The sequence below is a fragment of the Pezoporus occidentalis genome, unplaced genomic scaffold (genome assembly GCF_034315485.1).
Source record: "Pezoporus occidentalis ecotype Australia unplaced genomic scaffold, CSIRO_AGI_Poc_V1 ctg37, whole genome shotgun sequence".
NCBI lineage: Eukaryota > Metazoa > Chordata > Aves > Psittaciformes > Psittacidae > Pezoporus > Pezoporus occidentalis.
The window spans coordinates 7191180-7211823 of record NW_026915691.1 but is presented as its reverse complement, the minus strand read 5'-3'; the positions used below and the strand labels follow the sequence as shown (position 1 = coordinate 7211823).

The 20644-nt window shown below is 47.7% G+C and overlaps 2 protein-coding genes across 10 annotated transcripts in view; both read left to right on the top strand.

The window, feature by feature from the left end:
- ULK1 (unc-51 like autophagy activating kinase 1) overlaps positions 1–7424 on the top strand; it is an 80584-nt gene extending 73160 nt beyond the window's left edge. For all 8 annotated transcript variants that reach the window (XM_062631570.1, XM_062631568.1, XM_062631569.1 and 5 more), the window contains 4 exons: positions 36–154; positions 2072–2229; positions 2401–2536; positions 4379–7424. In XM_062631570.1, coding sequence (XP_062487554.1) covers positions 36–154; positions 2072–2229; positions 2401–2536; positions 4379–4434 — 469 coding nt within the window. In that variant the 3' untranslated portion in view covers positions 4435–7424. The remainder of the gene's footprint in view (positions 1–35; positions 155–2071; positions 2230–2400; positions 2537–4378) is intronic.
- A 4627-nt stretch (positions 7425–12051) lies between these two features.
- On the top strand, positions 12052–18924 carry PUS1 (pseudouridine synthase 1). Of its 2 annotated transcripts, none has more exons than XM_062631566.1 (6): positions 12052–12147; positions 12628–12852; positions 14296–14433; positions 15124–15226; positions 15492–16189; positions 18509–18924. In XM_062631566.1, exons 2-6 carry the CDS (start codon positions 12634–12636, stop codon positions 18557–18559), a joined length of 1209 nt encoding a protein of 402 aa, XP_062487550.1. In that variant the 5' UTR covers positions 12052–12147; positions 12628–12633; the 3' UTR covers positions 18560–18924. The 2 variants fall into 2 exon arrangements, with proteins under 2 accessions (XP_062487550.1, XP_062487548.1); XM_062631564.1 differs by lacking the exon at positions 12052–12147 and adding an exon at positions 12267–12363.
- Positions 18925–20644: the final 1720 nt, after the last annotated feature.

Below are 20644 nucleotides of genomic sequence, written 5' to 3'. Positions count from 1 at the left end.
CTGCTGTCCCTTCATCTATTGTGCTTTCTTTACAGCTATGCAGAGCAGCTGGTGCTGTACCTGAAGGTAGCAGAGCTTCTGTCCTCAGGGCTGCAGATGGCCATAGAGCAGATCAAAGCTGGCAAGCTGTGCCTCTCCTCCACTGTCAAGCAAGGTAAGGGGCTGCTGAGCACAGAGGATTCCTCTGGAATGGAAGTATTAAAAGTATGGCAAAAGGGTGGAGGGGATTGAGTGAGTGTGAATCCATATGTCCTGTGCTTGTTTCTTATCGTCCCCTTGTACAGCCAGGTCTGATTTTATTAACACTGAGAGATTGTTCCTCTCTTCACATTAACTTCATGTCCAAAAGCTCTTGCTCATGCCCTGGTGAGAATCTTCAGCACAGATCAGTGAGAGGGAGATGTATCTTATCTGATTCCTTGTTCATCTCTATCACAGGTGCTTATTTGTACTTGAGTAAGCCCAACTTAATTACACAGTGCATTTCCTAGGAAGTGCTTAGCTGGCAAATGGAGACCTGTCCTGGCAGTGATGATTTTTCAAGTGAAACAAAAACACAGGAAGTACAATCCTGGTAATGCCAGAGTCACTTCTTTGTTAGTGTTATGGCCTTAATGTTTGCATCTGGCTGGCTGGCTTGTGATGCAAGCTGGCTGTGATTCAGTGATTAGAAAAAAACAGTTTTAAAACTACCACTGTAATATTACTGAGGGAACCTTCTGAAGCAATTGTAGTACTTGACCCACCAGCCACCTTCCCCAAGAGCTCAGTCTTTGAAAGTACTCGTGTTGCCTTGGGATGGGGTGTAAAATAATAGCAGTTAAAGCAGTGAGTACACAGACCTTGTAGCAGGCACTGTGGAGCAAGACACGCAGGTTTAGCTGCACATCTTCCACGAGTTCAGGCTAACAGGAATGTTGTCATGACCCAAATCACTCCTTTCAGGGCAGATTGCAGCATCTAGATTTGTAGTGTAATTTGTCCCTCCATGTGTGGAAATCGGGCAAGGCTGTCCTGTCTTGTTTCTCTCACCACAAAATCTGTTTCCTTTAGGTTTTTCGGGGCACAGTGAGGACGAGAGGGTTTTCAAGATACTTGTGTCCCATGTATGTAGAAAAGTCAGGGAAGCACGACCAGGACACTGCCCTGGAATGTCCTTGGGTGGTGTGTGCCAGGCAGGGTCTGTACCCACAGCAGTCTCTTCTCTGCCTCTCTGTGGTCTTACCTCTGCCTGGCAAGGCTAGGTTGGGTTGCAAGGCCTAGCTCTCATGTGAGGCTGCACCTCTGCATCATAGCTGAGAGGCAGGTTCATGGTATGTGTTGATTTGCCTCCTCCAGGAGTGAATGATTCAGTGTGGGGATTTTCAGTGTGCACATAGCAGTTAATACTCATCAGATGCTGGTGGGAGTTTGTATCCATAACTTTGTGTAGGCCATGCCATGCAGCTAAGGAGACTCAAAGCTGGGCCATCACTTGCTGATTTGGATTGGTATCTAATCAGAATCACCCTTGATTCCTGATTCTTTATCCTGTAACCTTCCCATATGAGCTGCTGTGTTCAGGAAAGGAGGTGGCCTTTCACAGGCATCAGTGTCCTTTCTTCCCAGGACAGCAGAGTCCCAAGAGAGATTCCCTTGCTTAGTCAGTGCTGCTGATCCACACGCAGCTCCAGCAGCTACCACACACTGGTCACGTACTTCTTCACGGCACGTCAGCACCCATCAGGTAGCAGGAGCTTTGTATCTGGCACGTCTGTTGCTTCTGGTGGTGCATGAGACATCTTGCACAGTGCAAACTGCTCTGCCCTGTGGCAGCTGAAGGAAACAGACCTGGCCTCAGGTGAACTGGGCATACGTGTAGGTGTTGCCACATGCAGGCTTATAACTGGGGAAGGTGACAGAGGAAAGGAGGAGGACCCTATTGGTACAGCAGGTACTTCCCTACCAGTCTTCTGTTTTGAACATAACCCTGTTGTCTCGAAGTTACTTATTTGGGGTCCTGTACATGGAGATTGGGAGGCACAGGGAGGACTAGGAGTATTGCCTAAAGCATTTCCTTCCTTTACTCTAGTTGTGAAGAAGCTGAATGAGCTTTACAAATCCAGTGTCTCATCCTGCCACTGCCTCAACATGAGACTCCAGAGGTTCTTCTTGGACAAACAGAAGCTCATGGATCGGATCAACAGCATCACTGCAGAGAAGCTCATCTTCAGCTATGCTGTGCAAATGGTAATAACCACAGTGCCTGGGAACAGGGTTAGCACAGAGTGAGTGCTGGGCAGTAATGGTTCCTGCTCATGATGCTGTGTGCAGCCTCTGGGTGAAGGAGGTGCTCAGGCAGCTGAGGGGCCATTGGGTATGGTCGGGGGGTAACCTCTTGGAATGGGGTTGTTGCTGCAGGTACAGTCTGCAGCCCTGGATGAGATGTTCCACCACAGAGAGGACTGTGCACAGAGGTACCACAAGGCTCTGCTGCTCATGGAGGGGCTCCTGAACATCATCACTGAACAGGGCGACATAGAAAACATCAACAAATGTGAGTGTTCAGTGACTTCTTTTTTAATCCCTCTACAAAATGTGGGGTTTTAGCTGCATGGATGAGAAATTTCTTCAGCTGTGTCTTGGAGGACATAGCAGAGATCTCTTGGCTTGTTACAGCTGCTCCAGCCTGGCCTCCTGCTTTCCCAGTGGGAAAACTGTTAGAAATGCAGGTCCCCAGATCTGAGCCATACTTTGAGTTTCCCATGCAGAGCGATTGCCAGGGCTTTGCTGGAGCTTTTGATGTGTGAAGAAACTCGCTGAAGGAAGTGGTTTGGCAACAGCAAGGGCCTGGGTTTGGTTTCCAGCAGGAACCATCCCTCTGACTGCACAGAGCACTTGAACACGAAACTTCAGCGGCTGTGGGGCAGTGATGGCTGATCACAGCGAAGGCTCCTCCTGAAACAGGGCTGCTCCTCGCTCTGGTTCCCAGCCCCTGGCCTGGCTGAGAAGGCAGCAGACAAATACTTTCCTCATCAAGTGCTTGCTGTAGCAGTGAAAGCTGAACTCTTCCCTACTTGCTGTTGTTTGGCTTCCTCTCCCAGGGATCCCTCTGTCTGCTGCTCTGGGCTGTTACCTCCCTTGTGCTCTCCCTTTGTCAGGAAGGGTGTTACTGTGCTGCTGCAGGCTCTGCGCTGTGTGGAGTGGAAAGCACTGACCTTGCTTGCTCAGAGCGCACTTTCCCTGCCCTTACAGCTGGGGTTAATCATTGCTGTAGTCCCTCTCTGTGGGAGGGGATGGGGAATAGCTATTGTCTGTCGGAGCAGCTTGACTTGGCCACAGCCAAACCAGCCCATCTGCAGCCATCCCAACGGCATCAGCATGGCTGAGGGGAACGGCTGCAGCTGGCAAACTGCTGCCTCTCCCCATTGCTGGCTTCCTGCTGCCTTCCATGGGCCAGGATCCAGAGTGCTGCCAGGCTGCTCTAGCCATCCGTGCAGGCAGAGCTCACGGATAGGTAATGAGAGGAGAGGTTTCTGTCTCAGAAGCAATCAGTCAGTTAATTATCACCAGCTCTCAGAGCTGACATGAAGCTCGCTGAAGGAGAGCAAAGGGAGATTGGCAGGTCATGTGTGGTACCTGAGGGCTGAGTGAATAGGGAATACTAAGTAGTGTCTGTTGTACTGTTTCTTACCAAACCTAAATCACATCTTTTGTCCAGAGATACAGCTAATGCATCTAATAGATTTATTTTCTCAAGTGATATCCTGGTATTCCCTGCTTTACCCTCTGTTCCAGCTTCCCAATTGAGCTGTTCTCTGGTAGGCTGTAGTGGGTATGCATTTGATTTTAGATCTCAGGTATATGATAACTTCATTCTGAATAGTAAAACAATGAACCTAGAAATAACAGCAGGTCTTCCTGTGAGAGGAATTGATTCCACCAAACCCTGAGCTTTTGAGAGAGTCTTGGGCTCAGACAGTGAGGATCTGGCACTGACCGTGCTGGGCTGTGTCAGTCTCCCACTTGTAAGCCATGACAAATGGCGTTGCAGACCTTGAGTCATCCTGCTGCTGGCAAAAGCCACTCCAATAACTAGAAGTGATTAAATTGTTCCCGGCAGCCGGTGGATCTTTATAACATCTTGATACCTCTGTCAGAACAGGCTTTCATTGCTGCATCTCTGATTATTCAGCCCTTTGACCTGTCCCTTCCCAGCGTGGTGGTTGTGGTCAGGTCCTCACCTAGTCTAAAGCAGTGCCTGGTAATAATTCTCAAAGGGCTGCTTTGATTTGATGGAGTTCTGCCTTTTCCTCCCAATCTCCAGCATGTTTTGGTTGTCTTTATATTACCAGGGAAATGAGAGGCTGATTTCTTGTGGTGTTGTTTTGTGTCCCAGGTAAGCTGTGCATCGAGCGCAGGCTGTCGGCGCTGCTGTCAGGGTTCTGTGCCTGATGTCACGGTTGCTGTTCCTCACGCCCCAGCTGATGGCTTTGTTTCCAGTGTCCTGCTGCTGTGGTGGGAAGCGATTCCGGCAGCAGGAGCCCTGGAGGATGAACTGCTCAGTGTTTCGTATTACGACGCTTTGGGAAGTTGTTCCACGGACTCGGATCCCTTTGTGGGGATGTGTGACTGCAGCAAGCACAAATACTCCCCTGCCCAAAGGCCTGGGTGAAGGTGTAACCGACGTGGAAAGGTTTCCCTCGTTGCCAGAGGGGTTGAAGGATAGAAAAATGCTTCTTCCCAGCACTTTGAAGGATAAGACTGCTGCCTATCCCTCTTGCTTAAGAACAGGGTATTCCAGTGCTGTGTCCATTGCAGGCGATGGATGTGCTGAAACTGCTGGCTTCAGTTAACGTTGGAGGGTGTCATTCAGAAATCAAGGCCAGTTTGTGTACTTCCCCCTACCCAGCTGAGAGCCAGGCATCTTCAAGCTTCCTGGCACCCTGAGGCTCCCCTCCTTTCCCTCCACTGTCCCTTCTCACACGTGTTTATGCCTTGGAGTGCTTACTGAATGGCAGAGGAGGGAGGCAGCTCCCTATTGCCTGAGTGCTGCTGAAGTAGCTCCCACCTCGACAGACTTGCTGAGCGAGGCAGAGGATGGTCTGTGCTGGGGCAGGTTGTGTCTCCCATGTGTGCAAACTATGCAGGGAGAGAGACTGCACAGGGAACAGGAGGATGACAAAGTATTAACGCTCCTGTGTTGGTAAGAAGCCAAAATGAATCCGTTCCTCACTTGGTCCCCAAGCTCAGCGGGATCAACATGAAGGACTCGTGGCTGTTCAGTAGGTATCTACCAGGAGGAAGCACTAGCGCTGTCCTGCTTTCAGCTCAATAACCCCTTTCCTGGAGCCCTCACCCCACCCCAAACTGAAAACACTAGCTTTGTGAATCAAAGGAGCACTTTACTCACTATGGGAACTTTGAGGAGTTGACTTTGCATCACACAACAACCCAGGAACATCACGACTGTTAGGAATGCTGTTCTTTTTATTCCTTTTCCTTGCTTCCTGGTTGTTTTATTGCACTACGTGTGTGCGTATATTAATATGTATTCCTCTGGGTGAATATATATTGATATAGGTCTGGTTTGTATGTAACTGTACGTATTTAACTGTACTGTATCTTGTGAGTGTGAGGCAGAAAGCACTGCAGAGTCTGTGCTGTTCCTCCTCCACAGCAGGCAAAGCTGACTTGCAGTACCAAGGTTTGTTTTGTTATTTAAATGTTCTTTTAAGGACAGTCAGTATAAAGCTTTTTAAAGAGCTCAAGAACAGGCTTTCAGATCCCACACACAATTGGAAACCCTTTTTTTTTTTTTTTTAAGTTTTATTTGCTGCTTTGTGTTTTTTATAAAGAAATCTCGTAGTGTTCAGTTTTATGTTCAGCATTTCTTCTAAGGAGACTCTGTAGCCAAATGAGACTGCGGGTGTGAGTGGCTCTGGTTGAGGCTTCGGATGCTGTGAGCATGTGTGAGAGGAGAGCTGGCTGCCTTTCCGTCTGCGTGTGCATGTGTGTGTCTTAATTTATCAGTCGTGGCAGTATTCTGTTAGCGCTGGGCAGAAAACGATCTTTGAAAGCAACTCAAAACCTCAGGCTTTGTTCTTTTGGGATCTCAACGTATTTTGCACATGGTGGTTAAGTCCTCGTCGCCTTTTTTCCTCTCAATACTGGCACGTTCAGTGTGATACTTTACAGAGGGTTTCAGGAGCAACTCGATTGACTTTGGAGCTGGCATCATCTTTGGCATCGTGGGTGTTGAAACGCCAATAAATGAATTCAAAGATACTCCCAGTTGCCCCAAACAGGGACGTTTAAGTGTAGCTTTCACAAATGCTTCAGTGTTGGGCCGCTGTTACATCCTGCACTCGCAGCCTGCTGCTTCTGTGGCCGTTGTGCTTGTGCCTGGGACAAAGAGAAGAGAAGGATACAACCCCAACCAGCTGAGGCCCAGCCTGTGGATGGGAGCGCCGAGGAGACCCAGACTGCTGCCCAAAGGCTATTGCCAGTGCTGCAAAGGGCTACGCTGTGGGAGGTGGCACGGGAGCACCAGTCCAGGACTGACTCCGCAATAGACACCCCGAGCCCTCCCAGCACACACCGACAGCCTCCAGCCCAGGACATGCAGGTAGGATGCTCCCTGTGCATGGCGAGCTCAGCACTCACCTTCCAGCCCTGCTTCATTACTTGAATGTATCCAAATCGTCCACATTCAATGTACACAAGTATATATTGCTCCAAAAAAGCGTGGTTTACAGACCTACAGCCGGTATATATGTATGTGTTTGTGTATATACATACGAGGAGGTGCGTGTGTGCGTGTATGTGTATAGATACACACGCAAACACAGACGTGTATATATAGGTTTTCTCTCAATACTTGAAACTTAGCCACTGTGCTTGAAAAAAAAAACAACAAAAACACACAAGAAAACACATAAAAACCCACCCCAAAAACGTGGGGGAAGGGGGGAGGGGGGAAATGAGACAGGTGATTTATTTTGCCATCACTTTGGTGACTTTCTTTTTTATCTAATTGCATGGAGCGTGAAACCAACTTTTTTTGGTGAATATTTATTGCTTTGTAGACAAGGTATGCAAAAAAAAAATAAACCAAACCCAAAAAAAGAGAAAAAAGCAAGAAACCAGCCCAAAAGCAGCCCCTACCTGTGAAGTTGCTAGTGTAGTCCACCCGCTGGTGTCATGGCTTCCTTCCTGTTGCAGCGTTTGTGTCTGGTGTCTTCAATAGATTTCAAGAAACCTCAGTCTATTAAACGCGTCTCTTCAGGTTTGTGAGAGCGGATGGTGGTGATGTTCTTTATCAGCAATGCTTGAGACTTTGTCAACGTTTTTTATTTGTGTTTTGTGTGACTCTTTTTTTTTTTTTTTTGGCTTTAAATTGTACAACACCAATTTAAGAAAATAAAACTGATTTGAAATTGTTAGTGCTCTGTTGTCAGTGCTTCATGACCCCACTCAGGGCAGTGTCTGAGTGAGGGGTTTCGTGTGTTTGGTGCTACCAGCTTTGCCTTTCAGGTGGAAAAGTGCTGTTATCCCCTTTCCACAGAGGATGAAGATCAGAAAAGCTCCCTTGCCTAAAGCCACATGTGAAGCCTTTGAACCTGGAAACCATTAAGCCAGTTTCTAGATGGTGCTGTAGTCACTGTTCATCATCCATCCTTCTTACCTGGACATACTCTCCTGCTATGGTTAGAAACTCTGTCATGAGTTGGCAGCAGATCCCTTCCCATCCAGGCAGATGCTTAAATATCATCCCTGTTGCAGTATTTACAAGTTGGAGCAATTTATTAGTTGGCACTCCAGCATGAAGCACGCTGGGGCAGGGGTGTCTGTAGGGACAGTGTAGGTTCGTGGTGGTGTTTTCATGCATTATTTTAAACCCTAGGGGGTTTTAACCAATAGAGTCAAGCAGCTTGTTGCTGTACAGCAGAAGGTACTTCAAGATGAAGTGTGAGCATAGGGGTAAGATTGGGGTATTTTTAATTAAGTATTTTCCTGCCATGTTTGTACTCGTTGCAGTCTGACATTTGAACACAACAGGTTGGCTTCCTTGTGCCCACGTAGCTGTGCAGAAAGTCACTGGACATGGCAAAAAGTTCAATGAGGATGCTGTGAGCATCGGTCCTGACTTCAGGTGCCAGACAGGCAGTTGTAGTCCCTGCTCTGCATGGAAGGCTTTATGATGGAGAGCTAAGCTCTGCCCTGGGATGTGAGAACCATCCTGAATAAACCAGTCCTTCCATTGAGAGAAACTTTGGCCACAAAGGTGTAAACTTCAGGAGCCAAATACCACAATTCCACCAAACGTTTCCCAGAACTCCTCTTGCTGGACTGTGCATGTTGGCCATGAGCATCCCTGGAGATCCCTGTACGGGGTGACTCCGCACCACCCTTTACAGCCACTTCCCTCTGTTGTCTTTTGGCCAGAAAAGACCCGATTTCAAAATCCTGATTTACCATGAGCTGGAATTGTTCTTTCTTGCTCAGCCCTATTTATAACTCCTGTTTCCTGCCCCTGCCTTTCCCACCGCAGGGAACTGGACACCGCGTGTTCGCTCCGTGAGAATGATCCTGCCTGGAAGCGCCAGGCTCTGGTCACTTGACGTTAGCACTGACTCATGGGCAGGGATTCCTTTTCCCTGCAGCGCTGCTCCACGCCTGGCACCTCAGCATGCTTGGATCTTTGAGGGTTTTGGTGTTACGGGGGGGATTTAACACGTAAAGCCCCCTTTTGTGTGTAAAACCTTGTGTGTGCTTGTTCCCTGGGCATGGGGTAAAGAATATGTGTGTGTATATAAATATATGTGTGTATATGTGTATATATATATATATATATATATAAAGTTTCTGATACTGAGGGTAAAGGAGGAAGTCCGTTTTGAAGCTCCCTGTGAAGAAGTTTAAGGGTTCAGGTGGAAAACCTATAGCCAAATGAAAGATAAATCACTGCATGTCACACGCCTGTGTAAATAGAGAGTGCTCTGCTGAATCCATAGGACTCTTTCACAGGTAGCAAAGCCTTTGAACCTGGGGAAAGTGCTGGCTGGAGAGACTTAAACAACAGGGACAAACAGCCTCTTCTAACAGCACTAAACCACGGGGCCGGGGCAGTTCAATGCACCAGTGAACATTGCACAACCTTCTAGATGACGACTGTGACGTTTCACTGCTGTTGTTTGAAGGAGAAAACAAACCCAAGCCATTCTTCCAGGGCATTTGGCTTCACTCCCGTGTTTTATATTTAGTTGTTGGTAAGTACGTCAGCAAAAACGTGCTCATTCAACTCTGAGAGATTAGAGGCGACTCGGTGACATCAAGGAAGCAGAAACGGGGTGGGTGGGGTGTTGCACCAAGATACAAAGACCAAGCTTTAAAGCTCTTTTAAAGCTTTGTGAGGAGTTGACTCCTTCATGGAGTATTTTAGCTCTTCACTTGCATTGTGCCTGGTTACAGCTCCTGTGTGCTCACCTGAGCAGGGTGGTGCTGAGGGAGGGGACAGGCTGTGTGTGCCAGGAGGACCATGCACTGCCATAACTCTGCAGGGCAGGAGCCAGTGCTCTCCAGACAAATCCTAGCGGCTGGGTTTGTTTGGATGTATTACCGTAAATGCAGTGCTGGTGCTGGGTGCCGGGTGCCATTCCCTAAATGAGGAATGACGCATAGTGCGGGGATACAAACCTCCCTGGGACCTTTCTGTTCTAAAACCAGCATTTTTAGTGACAATAGAGTCAGAACCCCCCCCTCCTGGGAGCTGAAGCCTGGCATGGGATTTGAGTGCTTCCAGAAATCAAACAGTGTGCTTCTAGGAATGAGCTTAGGCAAATGATGTCAAACCCAGGTTTCTGCATTAGGGCTGGTTCAGCCTGGAGAAGAGAAGGCTCCTTAAAGGGAGACCTTAGAGCAGCTCCAGTGCCTAAAGGGGTGACGAGAACCCTGGAGAGGTGCTTTGGACAAGGGCCTGTAGGGACAGGACAAGGGGGAACGGCTTGAACCTGGCAGAGGGCGGTTGAGATGAGACGCGAGCAGAGGCAGCTCCGGGAGGAGGCGGCGGCCGGCGCTGCCAGAGCTCCCCCTGCAGGCTGCTCTGCCCCGGCTCCCGCACCCGCACCGGGACCGGTTCTGCAGCCCTCCGCAAACACGGCCGGCAGGCCCGGGGCGGGGAGCAGCGGGACTCCGGGAGGGAGGGAGGGAGAATGGAGCAAGAAACCCCTGAATGGTTTGTGTTGAAGGCACCTTAAAGCTCACCCAGCTCCAACCCCTGCCACGGGCAGGGACACCTTCCACTGAGCAGCCTCCTCCAAGCCCCTGTGTCCAACCTGGCCTTGAGCACTGCCAGGGATGGGGCAGCCACAGCTTCTCTGGGCACCCTGTGCCAGCGCCTCAGCACCCTCACAGGGAAGAGGCTCCTCCTTATATCTAAATCTCTCCTCTGCTGTTTTAAAGCCATTCCCCCTTTCCTGTCCATATAGGCCCTTGTAAAAAGTCCCTCTCCAGATTTCTTGGCACCCCTTTAGGAACTGGAAGACTGCTGTAAGGTCTCCCTGGAGCCTTCTCCATGTTGAAGCACCCCAGATCTCTCAGCCTGTCTTCATAGGAGAGGTGCTCCTGCCCTCTTTTGGGGCTGTTTTGAAGGACCCCTGTGAGCCCCCTTATAAACCACTGATAGAGATATCATTATGAAAAAACAAGCAATATGCCCCAAACCATGTCTCTGCCCCTTTCCTGCAGCTATCTCGCTCCCTGTGCTGACCAGCTGTTCCACAAAGGTGTAATTGTCCGTGAGCCTCCCCATGCACTGCTACCCGAAAAGGTTTCACGAGGCTGATTTCACTGCTGAGTAAACTTGATGGCAGCGCTCTCACTTAAGGCCAAGCAGATGTACCGTTTAAAGTGCTTTAATTTTAGCAGTCCTATTAAACACGCATGAAACGTTCTGCTCCTCACATAAACAGCAGGGGACTTTGTGGGCTGTTTGCACCGATTCCAATTCAATCCAATCCAATGTGGGTGAGAGGAATGCAGCCCCTTGTTCGTTTGGTTCCTGAAGACGCTGGCTGTGCATTGCAAATCAAATCCAAGCCAGTCTGCTGGCATCGCAGGCCCCACACAGGCCTTCCCGGGGCTGCCTCCCACAGCACTGACCGAGCGGTGCCTCTGTCAGGTCGCTTTGATTCCTCCCTGCCTTCGGTAGCCGCCTGTTTAAAGGCAGAAGAGGGAAATCAAAATGGAAGAGGCAGCGTGTGCTGGGGCACGTTGAGAGCAGAGCTGGTGCTGCCTGTTTTGAAGCCCCTTTGCTGCTCCTGAAATACGTAAGGGGCTGGGATACCAAAGCTTTTCCCCCCATGGGATACCCGTGCGAGTCTTTCTCCTGCCCCACCACTGTTCTTCCACTCCAGCTGGGGCCTCCTTCCCTTCCTCACGTTGGGAAAGCGGTCAGGAATCACGGCGGGGAGGGAGCAGGAAGCCATGGCGGTGGTTAATGGACAGACGGGCACAGCACAGGCTTCACTTCCCAAGGAAACGAGGCAAAGCCGCAGCCGCCCTGGGTGCAGCGATAGGACCGTGCCTTCCCGCTCCCCTTGGAGCAGCGCTGTGACAGCACATCTTCTATCACCTCTCTGAACACGGCGCCGCCGGAACCGGCTCCCCCGCGCCCCGTCCCGCTGCAGGAATAACTCGGAGGTGCCGGTTCAAACGGACGCGCTGCACCTCTTCCCCTTGTTGGCACAAGTAACCGCGTGTCTGACAGCGTGGCCTGGCTGGGGACCTCATCCCGGCGGGACAACGAAACCGTGGGTGCCTGTGCTGGATGCGGACACCGGCTGCGTGGGGAAGGGTGAGCAGGGAGCCTCCAGGGAGGGGATGCGGAGCTCCCAAGGACAGGGCTGTGTGCCGTGGCTGTTCCCTCCCTGTGCTGCCGGCAGGGCTGGTTTCCTCGCGTGGCTTTGTGCCCTTACACCGCTCATGTTTACCGCAGCGTCGCCGTTCAACCGAGAGCCACGAGGAAGACCGAGAACCGAACCGAACCGGACCGAACCGGACCGGACCGCACCGCACCGCACCGCGCTGTCCCTGCGCGGCCGCCGTAACGCTCACGCGGTTCTCCCACGCCGCGCCTGCGCAGCGGCGTCGCTCCGCAGCGGCCGTGTAAGTGGCGGCTTCGGCGGCGGGAGGCGTGCGGCCGTGGCCGGGGTTGAGGCCGTGGCCGGGGTTGAGGCCGTGGCCGTGGCTTCTCCCGCCCGTGGCCCGGGCTGCGCTCGGGGGGCGATGCTGCGTCTGCGCTGGGGGCTGGCGGCTCTGAGCTGCGGCCTCGCGGCCCCGGGGAGCGCGGCGTGCGGAGGGCCCTGCCGCCGGCTGCGCTGCGTGCGTACCGCCGGGCCCTCAGCTAGGGACCGCGGGGAGGCCGGGTGGGCAGCGGGGGAGCCGCCTCGGCTCGGGCCTTTATGGCCCCGCTGGTGCTCTCGGGCTGTGGGCAGCGCCGGCTCAGCCCCCTCCTCGTTCATGGGGCCTGAGGGGAGAGGGCAACGAGTGCTCGTCTTGCCTCCGGCTCCTTTTAGAGCCCTGCGTCCCCTTTGGAGCTGCCAGCTGTTCCTTGCTGACTCCCCTCTGTTACTGTGTCTCTTGCAGGTCCTTATGATGGCTGAGGATCTGAGAGCAGCGGTTGCCAGCCAGCCGAAGAGGCTGAACAGCAGCAGTGAGGTAGTGGAGAGGATAGAAGAAAATGGGCATCAGAATAAAAGGTTGAAGAGAGATGCGGATGAGGAAGATGGGGAGGATCAGAATAAAAGGTTACCCAAAAGGAAGATTGTCTTGCTGATGGCATACTCAGGGAAAGGCTACCATGGGATGCAGGTATGTGGTTTGACAAAGTGACGTGATCTGCTTTAGTTTTGAAGTCTGTTAGGTCTGTAACTAGTCACAGTGACCAAGTAGGGAAGCGGCTGTAGCTTGAGAAGCTGGGGCAGGAGCAGTGCACGCCTGGGTTCAAATGTCTCGGTAGTAGCTTGTATGAAAAAAGACAGTGTTACAGCTCAGAGTATTTCAGTCAGCCTTTAGTATAGAGCATCAGCACAAATCTCTCAAAAACTGCTGCAGAGAAGGCTCTTGAGGAGACTGAAAGCACTGTTCTGTCAAAGCCCAGCGCTGTCTAGTGATCCTCTTCTCACCAGTGATCCTCTTCTGACCGGTGCTCCAAAGCTTCTGCTTGAAGCTTTGTATTTCAAAGCAGTTGGGTTAAATTTCTAGGTTAGACCTCAGGTTGTCTCACGTGCACATTTTGGAAGCCTGACACATGTAACAGAGTTAAATTTGCATCTGTGTTGCCATTTCTTGTACTTTCACAAAGATTATCTGTGCTTGAAAACATTTGAAATTGGCCCTTCTCTGATGCACTCTAATGGTGTGGCTTGTAGCAGTCTAGAAACAGGAAAACTGTTGCAAGACATCTGTGTTTGCATGTGGAATAAAAGGGATGTTGCTTTGTTACAACCACAGACTCCAGGCCTGCCCTGCAGGGATGGTCTTGTGGCACACAGTACTGGCAGCACCAAGATGATGTTGCTCCATCTGCTGCTCCGCTCAGTGCACTGCAGGCTCCGCAAGCAATTGAGGAGTACCTTAAAAGCTCCACAGGATAATTGATAAGATGCACACAGATGGGGAACAGAGTCTTTCATGCTTATGCAACAACATCGATCTGTTCAACAGCAGTAAGCCTTATGCTTGTGGGCACATCCGTGTAAGTGCCTATTAACTTTACTGCTAATTGAGTGGTATGTGTCGAGGAGGTGTGCTTCACAGCCTTACACGTCAGTGGAGTTGTGCATCTGTTGCTCATCTGTGAGTTGAATGCAGAAGTCACTGGAGAATACCATAGTCGTCTGCACAACAGCTCAGGTGAACTGAGCAACAGAACCCAACACAATTTCTACAAGTAGAATTGGCAGAGAATAGGCTGGGAGCAGTAGCTGTTAACTCACAGTTAGTGTTAACTAAAATAGCATTAACTTTTTCATTGGTGCCCTTTCAAGCAATTGAATGACTCATTAAAATGCTGCAGAAGCATTGCACAACGAAATTGGAAATGATCCTTCACTTGCAATAACAGTAGAAGGTAAATCAGGATGTAGAAGTTTTATTAACACTCTCTGGTACGGTGTAATTAGCTTTGTTAGAGAATGGCAGTGGTTTTAGGGCTGTGAAGGGAAGACTTTCAAAGAATTTAGAACAGTGTTCAATTAACAAAGCTTTTCAGTTATCCAGTTATTACTGTTTGTTCTATTTCTTTTTCTCTAGAGAAATGTGGGATCTTCACAGTTCAAGACTATTGAAGATGACTTAGTATCTGCCCTTGTTCAGTCAGGCTGCATCCCAGAAAACCATGGGGAAGACATGAAGAAAATGTCTTTTCAGCGGTGTGCTCGAACAGACAAGGTATGTTGGTTAGGACCTGTGCTCTCAAACTGGTGTACTTCCACCAGTGTTACTGGGGTTGACTGGCAAAGTATTGTCTAGAGTGAGATCCAATAGCAAATACTATTCACAGTGACTGTTGCTTGAAAATTCTCCTTTCATCCACTGCTAAATTCAAGTACAAGCAAGTATTTAGAAAGAGCACATTATTGATTAGATGATGTTTGTAAAACTGGTGCTTTGTACTGAAGCTTTGTGTTTGCACATTCAGCTGCTTCAGCCTCTCAACCTGCTGCTGCAGCTCCTCATTGCTGTTGTCTGGTTGATGTGGTGCTTGAGCGTTTAGCTGCATCTTGGTTGTTTTTTAAGCCTGCCACAGTGAGGTTCTGAAGTCTGAACTGGAGTTCAGAGCTGATCTTAAAGTTGGCGCTTTATTTAAGAGCAGTCAAATACAGTGAGATGTCATGGAGAGGAGTGCAATGTTCTGCTAAGGTTACTGAGGTGTGGTATGACTGTACAGCACCAGCAGGTCTTCCAGGAGTGGTGACTTGGATTTCTGCCTGTGGCCTTGCCTTTGCCTTGCTTCAGCTTGAAATGACCAGTCAGGAAAAGGAATAAACTTGTTCTTCAGCTATTTCAATTCTGAAAGTGCTATCCCAGGGGTTCCAAGGCACTTAATTGATGTGGTTTTGTGGTTTATGGTTTTTACAGGGTGTATCTGCAGCTGGACAGATTGTGTCACTAAAGGTCAGGCTAATAGATGACATCTTAGAAAAGATCAATAACCATCTTCCTTCTCACATCAGAATTCTGGGTAAGGATACTGCAATGGGCAGATAAAATGTTTTCAAAGAGGAGCTCTCCTGCAGAAGGTCTCTCTCTTACTATTATAATTTTACTTACAAACAGTTTAGTTTTAACATAGATATGTATGTTTCTGTAAGCTTGAAATTAGGGCCCAATAAAATAAATTCTTTTTATTGTATCTTATTTAAAAAAATATTCTTGTTGGTAGGAGCAAGATGACAATCAGGTTGTCACCTACTGATTCAAAAACCTAATGTCACTTTTAAAACAAGGTCTGAAGAGAGTCACTGGGGGATTCAACTCCAAGAACAAGTGTGATGCCAGAACCTACTCCTACATGCTGCCAACGTTTGCCTTTGCACATAAAGACCATGATGTGCAAGAAGAGGTTTATCGACTGGACAAGGAGACCCTTGAAAGAGTAAATAAACTGCTTGCATGCTACAAAGGAACACACAACTTCCACAACTTCACATCTCAGAAGGGACCCAGGGACCCCAGTGCGAAGCGATACATAATGGAGATGTACTGTGGGGAGCCATTTGTGAGGGAAAACATAGAATTTGCAGTGATCAAAGTGAAAGGCCAGAGTTTCATGATGCACCAAATAAGGAAGATGATTGGGCTGGTGATAGCTATTGTGAAAGGCTATGCTGCGGAGTCTATCATCGAGCGCAGCTGGGGAGAGGAGAAAGTTGATGTCCCCAAAGCCCCAGGACTTGGGCTGGTCTTGGAAAGAGTACACTTTGAAAAATACAACAGACGGTTTGGAAATGATGGGCTGCATGAGCCACTGGAGTGGACAGAGGAGGAGGAGAAGATTGCTGTTTTCAAAGAGCAGTATATCTATCCTACCATTATCAACACAGAAAGGGAGGAGAAATCCATGGCAAACTGGCTAAACACCCTCTCCATTCATGACTTCAACTCTTCTGCTGTTGAGACGCAAGCTAACAACAAAACCTCAAAGGTAATGATTGAAGCCATTATTTTAGCAAATGGAAGCTGTCAAGTTGAAGTGGCTCTTCCCTTAGCAACATTTTTGTTTTCCATTAATATGCCATGGAAGATGACAGTCATCTGGAGTATGAAATGTGTGTTATCTTCTCTGTGCACTTGATGATAGTGGAATGAACTATACAAGTGTTATTTTGTGCAGGGGCAGTTGAAGGAGGGAGGAAGGGATGCTCTAAAGCACAGGCCAATTTGCAGAATCTTGAACTGGCAACAGAAATTGTAGACACATTACCAGCCTTTGTGAAGCTGTCTGAGAGATTGGTTTTCAGGTTGACAATTTCCCTTCAAATATCTGCTGGCTTTTTGTATTCTCTGATGTGGGGCTGATTCTCTCTTTGTGTCATGCCCTGTTCACTCACTAAGGTTTGGAACCAGTGAGAAATTTAGGACCAGGTTTTCTAGGTAAATCTGCCATGAGTTCAAAATGGGTCATCAGAACAACTACTGAGTAAAATGGGACAACAGGGACTGCTGTCAGCTGGATATTGGAATAAAATAAAGAGTACATCTTTTTAATTAAGAAAAAAAAAGTCAATTTAAGCGTATGGGGGTGTTAAATATTTGTTTTTCTGGTTGCCTCACCAAAAAAAAAGACGGGAAAGATGTTTGGGGCATGTTAGGAGTAGGTTGAAAACCGCATGAGGAATCTTGAGTCAAGCTCTTAAGTACTGCTTTAAATTGACAACTATTGGAGTGACTTAAAACAGTGCTTGATTGGACAAGTCCCTTGTCAATCTGATCTAACTTTGAGGCAAGCCCTGCTTGAGTGTGGGGTTGGACTTGATGACCTAAAGATACCTTACAGTTCTGTATGTAATTAAGATTTTCTTGGCCAGAGGATTGGCAAGTCCTTGAAGGACAAATAATGGGCAGGGCTAAAATGTCTGTATAGTGCAACTCAGAAGAAAATAATGGCCTTTCTTCAGTTAATGGAATCCTTAATTATCTTTATTTTGTGTAGATAATGAACCTGCTCTGAAGAACATCCAGTTTAATCTTGTCTGCCATTTTTTGTTTGAGTATGGAAAAGAGTTTCAGTATATAAACCAAAATTTACAGCCTTGTTAAACAGTACAAGCAAGATACCAGAAATTTCTCAGGGTTATTTCTGTACTTGGGGTAATTGTTCTTCTGAAGTATAGTGCTGTACGGGGGCATGTGTGACAGGAGGTTATGACAAATGCCACATCAGTTTGGTTAAATGGGACCCAAAGAGACCATGTGGTGTGGAGAGTCTTTACTTGGCTCAGGGGTCGTGATGATAATGTCGACAGGATTTACTGCTGCCAGGTTCCAAATCACCAATGTATTGCTGGCAGGAGGCAGGTCTGCTTCTTTAGATAAACTTGAGCAAATACAGTTTTGGCATCGTAGTTAGCTGTCTGGAGGAGGATAAATTAAGGGATGATACGGCAGACTTCTTTGAGATCTTGCAGACTGCTTGCACTTCAATGAGCTGTGCTTGCTGTTACAAAGGCAACTGTCTAGGTCCTGCAGAATTTCTTTTGTAGTAGGATATTAAACTGTCAATGCTAAATTTGTGGGATTTGGAGGTTTTATATGTTTTCAGCAAGCAGTGGTGAGGAAAAAAGGAACAACTAGAGACATATTGTCATGTTAGCCTTTCTTTATGAAATCCTTTGATGCCAATCATAGTCAAAATACTTGCTTCATAAAATTGTGTCACCCTCCCAAGTTCATTGACTTACAAAGGAGTGGCTCCCTGTTAAGAACTCAGACTTCAGTTTCCTTTTAAGTTGCAAACACTTGTAGTATTTCCCTAATACTACTTTGTGCAACTGACTTCATTTTTACACAAGTCTTAGTGAGCCCTTGTATCTCTAATACAGTTTGGACATAAAGTCTCTGCAGCAGGCAAACAAAATGTAACAAATGGCTTTTGAGGGATCTGCATGAAACAAAGCACTTTGTTAACTTGTCTCACCTGCATTTATTTTAAACATTAGCATTAGTGCTATTATCCCCCAGGTCAGTTTCCCACATACAGCACACTAATTGTGTAGTTGTAAATACAAATGAGAAGAAATTTCTTCTGATGGTGAGTGTAATCCAACACAAAAGTTTTTTGCTACAAGAAACATCATTTACCATCACAGAATTTTGTTACAATAGATAAGTCTAAGATATGAAGCTGGGATCCAGACCCATTTTCTTGCACTTTTGGAGAAGTGTAAAGTCAGTGTCTCTGGCTGAGGTCAGTCTCTAGATGTGTATGGAATACTGATAAACCATTTTCCATTTTACTTTACAGAACAGCAGTGATCTTGATGGCAGTGATGGTTCTGATGGTGATTCTGACTGAGCCAATAAGTTGCTGAATGTGGGACCCTTGCTGCTTGCAGCTCCCTGTGTCTACAAAGAAGTGGCCTTTCTAAATCCAAGAATCCAGTCAAGCAGGGGTTTGTGTGCTTGCAGATGAGAACCGGATGCCCCAGGGAAACCGGGTGGGGAAGACAGTACAGTAGGAAAAATAAAACAAGCTTTTTATACCACTGACTGATACACTTGAAAATAGTGTAAGGAGAAAGCAGCATTCTAACGGAGTCTTGTACTGCAGGATATCTTAACTGCTGTTTGAATAATGGTTTTATTATATGTTTACCTGGAAGATAGTATTTTAAATATGTATAATCTCTACATAAAGATGGGGCAAATGATTTTAAAATACTCTTTTTTTATTGTTATTATTACGATGTTATGACTCCATGAACTTTTGCTTATTTTTTATTACTTTCTTTACCTTTACTCTCTAAACATCCTTAAGCTTTTATTTTCCATGTCTTCCATGACTTTCTGGTGGAATAACATGCACAGTTAGAAACTCGTTATCATGTTGTGTGCTGTGAGTTCTGTTAGTATTGAAACAGGCTTTCTGCATCCTCTAAAGCTTTGCAAGTCTGAAAGAAATGATTCCTTAGTGACGGATCTTAATTTCAGAAGATGGATTGAACCATGTATTTCAATATGAGACCTTGCCTTTGGGAGTATTGCCCATGTGCTTGGGCAGACTCAAGAATATAGATCCACAGCTGTGTGTTTCCACAGGTGTGGATCCACACCTATAGTTGAGAAGAGATGGTGTATGTTAAGACTGCAATTCAGAGCGTGCAGCCGTGGATGTTCTAGTGTTGCCTGTGGTGGATCACTAAATGTGTTGCTGCTGGTTTAGTATTTCTGGTTTTAGTGGAAACTATCCAGTCATCTGCTAGACTTGGGGTTGAATCAACTTGGTATGCGTGAAAGGAATGGTGCTGCCTGCATGCATTCTCTGTGCGTGAACTCTTAATTCCTATCAAGCTGCTCAGAATGTGTGCAATGATATGGGAAACTCTGTCTTCCTTTGGGAATGAGGTGTAATTTTCTGTGGTTTGGGGTTCTGTGTACTATGGAGTTCTTGCTTTCCTGTCCCCACTGTGGTTTCACTTGTGGGTCATGTTTCCAGCTCTCTGTGGAGGTAGTAGAAGAAAAAACAAGTTAAGGCAGCAGCCCTCCTGCCCTGCCTGCCTATAGAACACTTTTGGAAGGGGTGGAACAAGACTCCCTAAGCATTTGGGTATTTCTACAAGCACTTGATACACTTCCCGAGCTGGGTCTGTATAGTTACTGAAAATGAGTGGTCATTCAGTGGTTCCTGCCCAAAGCCTCTAATTTTATGGCTCATTCTGGAATTTGTTTTGACCTGCCAGGGCACAGGTGACCTTTGAAAAGGAATTCAGTTGTTTGTTTTATCTGGGTTTTAATTAGAGCTTTTTATTTTATCTTTAAGGCCTATCTCTATTTTATAAGAGCAGTGTGTGAAAGTGTTCTGGGGAGGGACTCTACCTAGATTTTCATCTCTGCCCCATGCTGCTTCATACCATTGACCTAATCTCGCATTAGTCTTCTATCCAAAACTCTTTGTATCCCTTTCAATCTGACAAACACCCCTGCCCTTATTTGCTTATAATAAAGGGCCCCAAACAGACATGTATCTCAGATGAAATCAGCAAAATCTTCTATTTATAGCCTTTGGAGAAAACAAACTAGTAATAATAATTAAAAAGGGTATTTCTTACCTCTTGGTATGTGCTGGTTTATTTCAAGGGGATTGTTTGGTATTTCAACTCCAGTTTTGGACCAGGAGCTCCATAAAATACTTGACCACCGCCACTACACAGAAGTGGTCTAAATTCTAAAGGGGACCCTTTGAAAGCTCTCGGCATGGGCAGCGTTCAGGGGCAGAGAGCAGCCGGAGCGCTGTGCTGGACCCTGCAGCTCGCTGCGGTGGGCAGAGGCCTGCAGGGCTCGGGTGCCTCCCGCACAGCCCCTGTCAGGGGCTTGCACACGGACCTGCCCCGCGTGTGGCTGCGGGATGCGGCTTGTGAGCTTCCTGGGGGGAGAGGAAACG